This window comes from Berghia stephanieae, chromosome 2 (assembly GCF_034508935.2).
Source record: "Berghia stephanieae isolate SIO BIC M18660-M18661 chromosome 2, UCSD_Bste_1.3, whole genome shotgun sequence".
NCBI classification, from domain to species: Eukaryota; Metazoa; Mollusca; class Gastropoda; order Nudibranchia; family Aeolidiidae; genus Berghia; species Berghia stephanieae.
The window spans coordinates 65,306,392-65,319,711 of NC_088361.1; the positions used below are offsets into that span (position 1 = coordinate 65,306,392).

At 34.0% G+C, this 13,320-nt stretch overlaps 2 protein-coding genes across 2 annotated transcripts in view; one reads left to right on the forward strand and one right to left on the reverse strand.

The window, feature by feature from the left end:
* LOC144965354 (sperm-associated antigen 1-like) overlaps positions 1-11,357 on the reverse strand; it is a 35,602-nt gene extending 24,245 nt beyond the window's left edge. The window contains exons 1-3 of the mRNA XM_078900604.1: positions 11,260-11,357; positions 1,138-1,270; positions 181-255 (exon numbers count right to left, since the gene is read on the reverse strand). Of these exons, the coding sequence (XP_078756730.1) occupies positions 181-255; positions 1,138-1,265 (203 nt within the window). The 5' untranslated portion in view covers positions 1,266-1,270; positions 11,260-11,357. The remainder of the gene's footprint in view (positions 1-180; positions 256-1,137; positions 1,271-11,259) is intronic.
* LOC144965356 (uncharacterized) overlaps positions 3,445-13,320 on the forward strand; it is a 46,602-nt gene continuing 36,726 nt past the window's right edge. Inside the window, exon 1 of the mRNA XM_078900607.1 lies at positions 3,445-5,742. Within this exon, the coding sequence (XP_078756733.1) occupies positions 3,738-5,726 (1,989 nt within the window). The 5' untranslated portion in view covers positions 3,445-3,737 and the 3' untranslated portion in view covers positions 5,727-5,742. The remainder of the gene's footprint in view (positions 5,743-13,320) is intronic.

A 13,320-nucleotide genomic window follows, 5' to 3' on the forward strand; every position in this document is an offset into this window, starting at 1 on the left:
AAAGATTTTTTAATTTTTTTCACAATTCAAAATGTTAACAATTATGAAATTTAAAACAATACAGCACTAATAATTTACTTAATCATCTATTCAAAGCAATAATAAGAGACATGCAATGAAAGTGTAAAATAAATATCTTCTAAATATTTTAAATTCTTTTTTAGGTACAATCATTTCCACCTTTTTGGACACAAGGATTCAAGTCGCTTTTCTGCAAATGATTCCAAATCCGGAAATCTCCCTTCATCTCCAGATCTGTAAAATTGAAATAAATAAATTAAAAATAATTTCATTAAATATATACTAGATCATGGCAATAATAGTTATAAAGAATCATTATTATGCAGCGGTGTTGCATATAAATGACTGATGAAGATGGACCATCAATAGCAGTGCAGAAAAACACAACATAAAGATATACTGCTGTAACTCCAATAGGGATTTATATTTATATCATGTTTCCATCATATTTATCTTGATCTTGATCAATTTATCATTTGATGGCCTAACGAGCCAAATAAACTTTGGCAGTGTGCAAAAATGAAGCAATGTTAATTGTGTCAGATTGAAGTATCCTCCCAACGGATCCACTGAGCCCCTTGTGTCAGAATCTAAAATACAAATAAATTCAATTTTCAATTTTAATGTTGTAAAAGACCACTGATGATGGCTTTCTTTAAACAGAGCTGCCAACACTTTGCTTCTTTTTTTTTCCGGGCCTGTCACATTTTGAGGGCCTAAAAAAAATCTACCAGGGTTTGTTTTTTTTTAATCCATTTGTCTTTCTTTGCATTACTTGATAACCTAGTAAAATATATAATTTTTTTATGGCATATGTTAATTTAATTTGATAACAAAGGCTTTCATATCTTATGTTTCATCATTTTAATTATCGAGATTTATACTTTAATCAATTTAAGTATTAATTTAATATTCTAATTTTTTATTTTTTTTTGTATGAAAAATAAGGTCAAAAAAGAAGTCTGGTAACTGGCTCTATGCATTGGCACAGTTGTTTACAAAGAAAAATATTTTCTTCCAAAATGTCATAATCAGCAACATTGAGGCAGATGAGAATGAAAAAGCTAGATAATAATTCACATCAAATCACAACTCACACAATTTTACTCTACCAACCTGAGAATCCGCAATATTTTCTCCAGCTCTTTAACATCTGAGCATTTTTCTATGTAACTGTAATCCAGATGATTTAAGGGTACTCCATATTTTTGGGTTGTTTGTGCTGACAAATGTAAATCCGACATCTTGTCTGGGGGGTTGGATTGAAATCGCAAAAGAAAATATAGAGATAAAAAGTGCAGTTCAATCAATCAGCTTCAAAATAACTAGAGAGGTTTATCCAGAGCCTATTCAACCCGCAGTCAAGTCTCTGTATTAAATTTCACTTTCCTTCGATTCTCAGCTGATAAGTTCAAGAAAAAAAGGCATTCCTCCAAAATATTATGTTACAATGATCTCCATTTATAAGCACTCCAGTCACAAGCATGATCCAACTATAAGCCTGCTCAAGGTGGAAAGCGGAATTATTACAACATAAATGTATCACTATATAAAAGCAAGCTCACCAAAAATGACCCTGCTATTATAAGCATGTGCATTTATCTGATCAACACTTGAAAATTACAAAAATAGAAAGAAAATTAAGTAACTAAAGAGAAAAATATCACATTTTTAAAATAAAATACAAAAGATTGACAAACAGGGTAAAAGAGAATGGCATCCAATCAAAAGTCATTCGAGCAACAATGACAAGCGTCTTTACCCCTTGTCCCACTCCTATGAATAGTGTGGTAGATAAGAAAGGGATTGTTTACCCAAACACATTTAAATACAAGGAAATTGGCTAAAAAAATGACATTCTAATGACTCAATGGCAGTAGCAGGCCAGCAAACCAGTGCAAACCATAGTTGGATACTAATAGAAAAAGGTTATATTGTTCTGTAACTATGAGATTGAACATAAGAATAAGAGTTAGCGCTAAACATACCAACATGAGAATAGAGGATGAGAATAGAGGTAGTGGCACCTTCTCGCTATTCTCACCCCCCTAGCCCCCGTCCCTCCTCGCTATTCTCACCCAATCATCATCATCATTTCTCTCATGGCTGGTTTTAGTGACCTATGTGTTGATGCTATGACTTTAGGTAAAATACAACAGTCGTGTATAACATACCAACACATAAAACTGTGTGTAAAAACAACAACCTAAACAACAACTTATAATAATAATAATAATAATAATAATAATAATAATAATAATAATAATAATAATAATAATAATAATAATAATAATAATAATAATAATAATAATAATAATAGGACAGGGCTATTCGGACCCGAGTCTGAATTGCTTCCCGTGGCAATTCGGACCCCGAGTCTGAATTGCTTCCGGTGACAATTCGGACTCGAGTCTAAACTGAATACTGCAATGCAAAGCATCATTAGTACCATTAGTGAAACTCTCAGTTACTATTCCGTTTGCAGCTATAGAAACCTTATTGGTCTTCCTAAACACACACACATTCATGAGTATCTCTAAGTCATTAAAAACAGAATAATCACACGCACACCCCCCCCCCCCCCCCCCCCCCCAAAACAACCATTTCCACAACCCAAGAGCCGGCTGACACCTGTTGACATTGAGCTTCGGCTCAGTGGATAGTCTTATGTTTCTATTTATTCACTGTGTGGAATCTTTAATTTTTACCTGATGTGGACTAATCTTAATATTGGAACTTTTAACTTAAGATCTATTAAAAGTAACATTCGAAAGGAACAACTGTGTCAAGATTTAGAAAGTTATAAAATCGATGTGTTGTGTTTACAAGAGACGAAGATCCAAGATGGCGTCGACCAAACAATAAATGGTCACAGACTGCTGTGCTTTGCTTCCAGTTCACCTCACTATGGATGTGGATTTCTCATAAATAAAAACTGCAGGGATTTGACTAGTGACGAATGGAATGTTTCGGACAGAATATGTGTTCTTGAGCTTAAGTGTAAGATCAATTCAAGGAACCAGAATAACGATAATAAAGACGATCACGGTAAGAAGACGTTCACTATCTCAATCGTAAATGTTTACGCACCAACAAGTCAACGCGCAAAACAATACCCAGAGGAAACTGATAAATTTTACAAAGACCTAGACGATACACTGAACAAAATAGGAAACAAATCAATATTAATAATTGCTGGAGATTTTAATGCCAAAGTAGGAAAACGTCTCGACAGTGACACACTATGTTTAGGATCATACTCAAAAGGAAAACGTAACGATAACGGAGAAAAATTAGTCCAGTTCTGTGAACAGAGAAAACTTTTCATAACAAACAGTGCTTTCAACCACCCATCAAGACACCAGACAACATGGGTAGGACAATGGAAAGACCAAACCCAAGACAAAATGATAACAATACACAACCAAATAGACTATATCATATGTCGACACCGCCATAAACACTACTCAACCAACTCGCGATCATACGGTGGTACACTGCTAACATCCGATCACAAACTTGTAAAAACGAATTTCAACATAAATGTGTACAGACAACGAAGACAGAAAGGTAAAACGGCAGTCAAAATAAACACGGCAAAAATAGTAAATGAGCGAGAATGTCGCATTCATTACCAATATGAACTTAACTCAAGTCTATTTAAAATAAAGCAAAACAGCAATCCAAACAATGAATGGAAAGAGACGCAAGCGGCAATGAAATATGCGGGGGAAGAAAGTGCAGGCTCTATTAATACAACTAAGAACAAACCAAATCGAACGCCTAACATCGCTATTAACGATCTATCGCGGCAACAAAAAGAACTTAGGATCAGGATACAAAACACGAAAGACTCGGAAGAAATAATAAACCTGAAAACGGAACGAAACAAAATACTGCATTCAATTCGATCACTTACAATAAAACACAGAAACGAGGAATTAGACAAAAAAGTGGAAGACATAGAAAAGTCCAAAAATAACGCATCGTCTATGTTCAAAGCGACGAAATCTCTGAACCGAAAACCATTCGAGAACCCAAAACTACAGGATAAATTTGGCAAACAGACAACAAATCCCAACGATATCCTTGACATTGTAACTGACCACTTCCAGCAGAAATTTCACAAACAAGTCTCACAAATATCGCCCTTCTCAGGAAACCCTAGAGACCTAAACAACCGCATCACAACAACTGAAGTTAGAAATAGCATAAAGTGCCTAAACAATAACAGATCCCCAGGCGAAGATGAAATTCCCGCTGAATTGCTGAAATGCGGTACACTCTCCCTGGATCTGAGCATTGCAAACATAATGAACAAAACATTCTCAACACACAAAGACTGGGACATAAACAGCGGTGTCCTAATTACAATACAAAAACCAGGAAAAACGAAAGGACCCGTAAACAACCTGCGCCCAATAACATTACTGAATACCATAAGAAAAACACTGTCAACTATTGTCCTCAACAGAATTAGACCGAAAATAGAAAAATACCTATCACATAGCCAAAGCGGGTTTCGCCAAGACCGAAGCACATCGGACGTTGTATGGACACATAAATGGTTGGCAGCAAAGGCACTCAAAGAAAACATATCCATAACAATAACCGGAATCGATATGTCCGCAGCCTTTGATACGATCGACAGAGGAAAACTTTTGGAGATATTAACAGAAATAGTAGACGAAGACAAGCTCCGAATAATCCGATTTCTCCTCAGCAACACAAAGATACAACCAAGGATATACGGGGCCACAAAACAGACGCAGTTCGAAAGTAACATCGGGACCCCCCAAGGAGATAGTCTGAGCCCGATTCTGTTCACAATATACTTAGAACACGCTCTGAAAGAAGTTCGAAAAGTCATTCCAAAACCAACGACTCATATTGAGAATGCAATCCCTAGAGAAATCGCCTATGCAGATGATGTCGATTTTATTGGATCAACACCAGCAAATATAGACATCATACAAAATACCCTCATGAAATATAACCTCCAAGTCAATGCCAATAAAACCGAATTTACAACAATATCGAGGAACAAAGAGGAATGGAAAAGAACAAAGAAAGTCGGCTCACTAATTGGAGACACCGAGGATGTACAAAGAAGAAAACAGCTATCAAACGCCGCACTCAGTAAACTCACCAATGTATGGATTAGAGGTGACAAAATAAAGAGAAAAACCAAACTGAAACTGTACCATGCTCTTGTAAAACCGGTACTTCTGTATAACTGCGGCACTTGGGCGTTGACAAAATCCGAAGAAGAACATCTGGATGCCTTCCATCGCACACAGCTAAGAAGGGTACTGGACATCAAATACCCCAAAAAGATCTCAAATGAATCACTCTATAAGATCACAAAAGAAAGACCAATCTCCCTTGACATTTTACAACAACGATGGCAACTTTTCGGTCACATACTACGCAGGGACAAAAACATACCAGCAAACCAAGCCATGTCGGGATACTTCCAAAAACACGGGAACCTTTTCAGAGGAAGACCGATCACAACACTCCCTGTGATCCTAAACAAAAACCTCACAACACTTGGACATAGCATTAGTCTCATAACGGCAGGGGACCTTGAAAATCTGAGAACCCTAGCAGAGGACCGGCAATATTGGAGACACCTCACACAGGAAATACTGGAAACAGCCAAGGCGACCCGATCTTTCGGTCGAGACGCGAAAGGCATCTAAGTCAAGTAAGTCAAGAGCCGGCGGCTTTTTCTCTTTGATCTCATATCGTATCTCCATGTTCTCCTGCGTCCAGCGCCTCGGTCGTTTGCGGGTTACCACCCCCCAATCCCATTACCAGTTGATCATTTTCTCTCAGTATTCAACCAGTGCTTATTTTATTAAAAGGCACCTAGTTCAGTATTATCTTATAATATTAGTATTAGACGTATATTAGTACTCTGCCCCTACCCCAGTGGCGGGGCTCTATTGCATGGTTTGTAGCCAAGAATCGCCTCTATTTTTATATTTAGAAATAAAACAATATATTTCTTAAGATACTGCCTTTTGTCAAAGCCGACCCATACTGCCTTTTAAATAAAACGCTCAATGCCCAAAGTCATATTATTCGCCTTTACCCGCACTTTTTCGCTGCCTCAAATGGCAATATATATAATGTAGATATGTCATACATGTATCTTTAGCAACATGCTCATGGCAAATCAAATAAATCTTCCACTCTTTTATCTATGCGAGGGCAAATTGATTGTTAACGTTAACAATAGCGACTACAATTGTAATCTCCCAAAGACGATGAATATCTAGATCTATGTTTTGTTTGTTTGTTTTTAAGGCGCTTGCAACACATGTAGGTCATATCAGCGCCAGTAAAAAGGGAGAAATTGGATGGTAAAAATTTTAGAATTACAAATAAAAAGTACCCAAGAAAAAGTAAGACAAAGGGGAATAATAGATCACTGCTTTTGAAGGTATAGTCATCTTCGGGAGTTCTAAAACGTGACTTGCTCGCTCACTCGCCCTCCTACCGACTGACAACGAGCAGCTTCCCCCCACCCTTCCACACTTCACTTTCGACCCAGTTTCCACTTCCGACACTTCCTGTGATTGCGCAGGAGTCCCGAGTTGCCACTGGAAGCAATTCAGACTCGGGTCCAAATTGCCACTTCGATAATAATAATAATAATAATAATAATAACGACGATAATGGGAAATTCCATGAAAATGTCAACCGAAGGGGTGTTTTACAAATTCTTAAGAACATATTAAAATTTGGTACCAAATTTGTTGGAAAATCATCCAGGATTATGAATATAAGGATATTTCGGGCATATTTGTGGTACAGGATGCTTATTGTAGCTTTATGTAAGGGTATCCCCTATTTGAAGAACAAAAAGAATATTTTCTCAATATTATAAATTTTGCAACTTCTACAAAATTATAGCCACCTTTGCTGTTGTTTATTGATATTAAAACAATTATAAGTATCAGGAACCTATATAAACATTCAAATTTACGATTTTGATGAAATGTTGTCCTCATCGGTCGTTTTAATGACCTTGGGAAATTGTATGTCAGTCCGTTACCATTAAAACAGTATTTTTTCATCTATGAAAGATGTGATTGTTGTACAGACTCACTATTTCAGATTTTCTGTTCTTACATGAATGGCTTTAGCACTGTAAGATAATTTTTCAAAAAATTTATCATATAAGGTACTTTTGTTGGGTAACGGACTGACATTTTTTAGGGTAACGGACTGACAGTAACAGACTGACTAATTCTATTTTAATTCAAAGACAATATATAAAAGTTGTTTTTTAAGTCTCAAGAGTAATGTCCACTCCAATGTGTTTCAACTGATCAGGCAGCCATTTTATAAACATTTGGATCCATAAAATTTCAAACACTGGCCTTCAACATCAAGCCTGCTATTTTGCAATAGGTAAGTTGAATCTTTTAAAGCTTGTGAATCTTTTGATCACTTGAAGATTTTTGCTATGTTTGAATTGAGGGAAAAACACTGTTTTTTGTTCTATAATATCCTTATGACAATGGAGCCAGTAGTAGTCTTCTGTTAAAGGGGCAAGAAGCGCCGGGAGAAAAAAAAAGAAATCAAACATTTAAATTAATGTGAAAAACTTTTGAGTCACTGAGGCTTTAAATGTAGTGGGTCAGCAAGCTGTTTAGCTGTGTTTAATCATATGTTAGTTGTTACAAAGTAATGTGATACAAGTTAGAAATGAGTTCTATTTTCTTAGTTTTGCTGTATTATTTTTAAGAAAACAAGATTTGCTTTTTATTCCGATTTGACTTTCATAGCTTATGATGTAATTTCGCTCAATTTTCTTTATTCACAGGTTCAAAATGCCTACTCTATCCATGATTCAAATTATCAAGAAAGACTGAAAACTGAAGGGCATTACATTGTTTAGGTTACATTGTTTAGGAAAAAGATAGGCAACAAAAGCAGGAGTCTCAAAGAAAACTTGAAAGTGATTGTAAAGGATGCTTAAAAGAAATAACGGGATTTTTTCAAGCAAAATGGAAAATAAAAGAGAAAAGCCGATCAATCTACAACTCCAAAAGAAAGTAAACCAAGCACACCTAAATCCACATCTGCCTCACATTTCAGCACAGGAAAGTAAAATACTGAATTCAACTTTGAGGGTCTACAATCCTCCCAAAAATTAAAAAAAAAAATTAAACTATGCCTGTCCTGCTAAGGGCATACAATACATCAACCAATGGTTTTTTAAATATTTTAATCATGGAAATGGGCTTTCAAGATGAAATAAGATAATTTGATCGAACATTTCTATTTGGACAAGAAGTACTCTTGGCGAGCACCAAGGGAAAAAGATTTCATAATTGTGAGAGATGAAAAAAGAGAAAGGACGAAAATTCCAAAAAAGTTTCGTGTAAAAAGCCCTGAAAAAGAGGTTGTCGATTGTTAGTGAATTTCATCCAGGAATCAAAATGGGCTTAAGTTTATTTTGCTTCCTCAGAACCTCAGAATGTACTTCTAAGAGAAATCCCACAATCTGCATAAGAAAATTGTAACAATCAAGGATAAAATGGTCCAAATGAAATTTTTGAAGATCTTTCTCAGATCTTATAACTGGCTTTTTGGTCAAGTGCAGATGAGGAAGAGATTGACTGCCAATACTATCGACCAGTTTGCAGTGACGGTCATGGCCTATTGACAATTCCTAAGCTTGAGGAATCAAGATGAAATACAGAATAAAAATTAAGCTTCAAAAATAAGTACCAAAAGAATGTTAAACCTTCCCCAGGTTTAAAGTCCTTTCTTATCTACATTTTTTTTTTTTTTGGATAATTTAATTTCATAGTTGAAATAAAGTTCCCGTTTGACTGTGACAGAATAGATTTCAACTCCACGAATCATTATTTCATTATTTAATTTTTTTCAAAAGCAAAGTTGGGATTGAGGTAATCAGATGTCACCCATCGAGTTACTCATCATGCCCAATGTAGCTTGACATCCATATAAGGAAGAGTATTGGTTTGATCAATCACACTGGGTATTCAGTGTTGATAATAATTACATAATTTGTTCTTTGCTCTGGATTTTATGTAGTAACCGTTATTCTGAGTAATAAAATTCAGAGGTGTCAGTCCGTTACCATCCATTTGTCAGTCCGTTACCGACACTTTTTCAAAGACTGCCGATTCAAATTTTGGACAATCTTTTAAATATTGCTAGTGGGTTGTAGAACAACATCTCGTGGTTACTATAAAAGAACTTATTTGTTACTGGAAGGCTTAACTTCAGAAAGTTTGATCCATCTACATATAAAATTGAAAAAGATGGATTTTCTGATGTCAGTCCGTTACCAACATTATAATGTCAAAAAAATTCAAGTTGATTAAGATTCATCTTTATCCTTTTGATATATGATAAGGGCGGACATGATACATGTCCATGGGAAATATTAGCTCCATACAATAAATACATTGCATTACAGAGCACGAAATGTATGCATTTTTCGTCTGATTTGTCAGTCCGTTACCTGTGGAATTTCCCTAATAATAATAATAATAATAATAATAATAATAATAATAATAATAATAATAATAATAATAATAATAATAATAATAATAAATTTTAAGAAATATGAAACTTGGCAATCTTGTAATTGTAGATTTTTCAATTCTAAGTCTATTCTATGGTAATGGTAAAATATACATTATCTTGATAAATAACTTGTATAGAAAGAACAAAATTGACATCACCCAGCTCTTTGTTATTGATTTTAGCCAGTCATTTTTATAACTTAGTTCTCAATGAATTGTGTTAATCAGACTATAAACATTTAACATTACACATGGTTTTGTGCCTTGGTATGTTATAACTGGTGGTAGATGTTATGAGTCTTTTTTAACTAAATGCATAGCATCAATAATTGAAAGATATGGTTGTTGATATTGCAAAAAAATAACGAGAGTGGTAAGAAAGAGGGATATATGTTACAGTGAATGACATAATCAGTCGGACGGTGAAAAGGTTTGAACTGAGATATTGCCAAGTTTAGTTAGGTCAGTTTTTATCAAAAATGAGTTCTTGTCATAAATGATTAAATCAACCCTTTCTGTACATCTTGGGGAAGTATCAAAGCTTAATTTCACTTCTAAATATTTTTTTTATAGCTAGTCACGTTAAAAATGTATGAAATTTGAGAAAAGTTGCTGGATACCTTTCCCATACATCTGACCATAACTTCATGAAAAATCACCCGAGTTTCAAATAAAGGTTAAAATGCTCTGGTGAGCATATTCTTTCAGAAAATGCAAAAAAATTAAAATCCAAAATTTTCACCTTTCGGCTGATTATGTCATGCACATGACACGTATATTGAGACAGGGGAGAGAAAGAAAGAGAAAGAGAGAGAGAGAGAGAGAGAGAGAGAGAGAGAGAGAGAGAGAGAGAGAGAGAGAGATTAACTGACCGTACACAGATTTCCAACATGATTCCCATATCTCAAACCATCCAGTCTAAATTTTATTTAAATGCATGACATGTCTGTTCACCCTCCTTACGTCACGAGAGAGATGATGATAAGCAGGTGAGAATATTGAGAAGGGAGAGGGGGGGGGGGGGGGGGGGCTAAGCTAACCCAACCCGTTGGTCAATACAGGACAGGGGGTGAGAGTGAGAATCGAGAATAGCGAGAAGGGGCGGCGGCCAGGCTACCCTACCTGTTGGTTAATACAGTGTGAATATCGAGAAGGTGCCACTACCTCTATCTATTCTCATCCAGAATGAGAGGTCGACTGTTTTTCTTTTCTCATCCAGGATGAGTTAAAGAGGCAGTCTTTAAGTTTAACTTTTTAACAGACAAGTTTTACTTTGGCTTCGTTTACTTTCAGTTTCGACTGAAAGCAAGTCGAGATTGATAACTGTGATGAAAGTTCACGAGGATATTTCGTTAGGCCATATGGAAAATAATGTGTTTTCATTACGTCTCCGGTAATTCGTAAATTTCAATCAATTTGATATTTCTAGCAGACAACACTGTACTGTGAGTGTGAGGAGAAGAAAAGTCTTGAGGTCTGGAATCTTCGGTTTGCATTCCAAGACGAACTCAAGTTCCAAATAATATTGAAAACCATTCATTACATATATTAGACCTGTAAACCGATACTTTTATTTTACACTCAGCGTGAATTAACGTATAATTTTGTTTTCAGCTGAAAACGCCATTATTAATTTCTTGCGAAGAAGAAAAAAACTCACACGGTTTCCAAGGTGGAATGGAAAATGCGTCCAAGCCCGGAATATTTTTCAGTCAATCTCGTCGAATACGTTACAATACGTGATGACTTGATATCGTAATCGAAATTGTGTTAATTAATCGGGTCTCGACTGTTGATATCTAATCGATTTTATTTAAAAGGAAAGAATTTGATGACAAATCAACTTGACTAATGTTAACTGTTGTCAATTATATAATGATCTCCGACTATATCATACAGTTTTTAAGTTCCCAATGGTTTTATAGCATCTTGCTGTTTAAGTCGAAGAAACTTGAACTATAAAGGACAAGACTGCACACAATATATAAATAAGATTAGACCACAAAAGTTATTTGTTTACGTTATATTTGTTTTTATTGTTTTGTTTTATTTTTTTTTTTTTTGTTTGTTGTTGTTCTTAGCTAAAAGAAGGGTTTTGAGCCCGAAACGTTCCACGTTTGGTATCTTGTTCTTTTTTTTTATATGTTTGTTTATTAAAAATAATTGGGGTTATATGTACTTCGAAGCGCTGTCAATTGGGTGCAGTGGCGGTTCTAGCCTATTTACAGTGGTGGGGCAAAGATGATTCGGTCACATATATATATATATATATATATATATATATATATATATATATATATATATATATATATATATATATATATATATATATATATACAGTGGCGGTTCTAGCCTATTTACATTGGTGGGGCAAAGATGCTTCGGTCATATATATATATATATATATATATATATATATATATATATATATATATATATATATATATATATATATATACAGTGGCGGTTCTAGCCTATTTACATTGGTGGGGCAAAGATGCTTCGGTCATATATATATATATATATATATATATATATATATATATATATATATATATATATATATATATATATATATATATATATATTTTTTTTTTTTTTTTTTTTTTTTTAATTTATTTTTTTTATTGTTTTTTTTATTTATTTATTTATTTATTTATTTTTTGATTTATCTTTTCATTTTTTTAAAGTTATTTATTTATTTATTTATTTTTTAATTAATTTTTTTAAATTGTTATTTTTTTCACCTTTAAAAAATAATATTTCAACCACAAATATCACATTTACAATGAAATGACAATACCAGTAGATTTTAATTATTCCAAACGTAATCAAAAATGAATCACGAAAGAGAATACAACTAAAAAATAAAGCGACGAGACATAATGCGACAACACCTTGACAATATAAGTCCATTTCGTTCACTCGAAAAATTAAAGATTTGCTTTAATCCCTCAACGGCGAGAAAAATATTTCTGTTACATTACTGGTTTTCAGTAGTATGTAGTAACCTTAAAGTTTTAATCGAGAAGCAACAACAGCGATATGACTCGAGTTTCATTCAGAGCTCAAATTGCATTTCACTGCTGTCTTGATGATTAGAATGACTGTGCCGGTGGTGGTAGTGGTTGGAATAGTGGTAGCGGTGGTGGTGGTGGTGGAGGAGGATGTAATTATGGTAGTGGTTTTGGTGATGCTGTTGGTTAGAATGATAGTTGTGGAGACGATGACGGAAATTTTATGATGATGTTGATATTGTTTTTATTGCTATTGTAGTACTTGTTGTTAATATTGTTGTTGTTGTTGTTGTTGTTGTTGTTGTTGTTGTTAATGAAGAAGAAGATGATGATGATGATGATGATAATGATGATTATGATGACAACGACGATGTCGTCGACAATGATGGTTACCATACGATATTACAAAGTTTATTCAATCTTAGGCTTTCGACAATAAATCATACAATTTGATGACCACATACATGAAAGTGGAAAAAAAAATGGTAAATGGAACCAAACAATAAACTGATACCATTAATAACCACAAAAAAATACAACAATAGTAATACCACCAATACGTACAATAATAATAATAATAATAATAATAATAATAATAATAATAATAATAATAATAATAATAATAATAATAATAATAATAATAATAATAATAATAATAATAATGATGATGATGATAATAATAATAATAATAACAATAATAATAT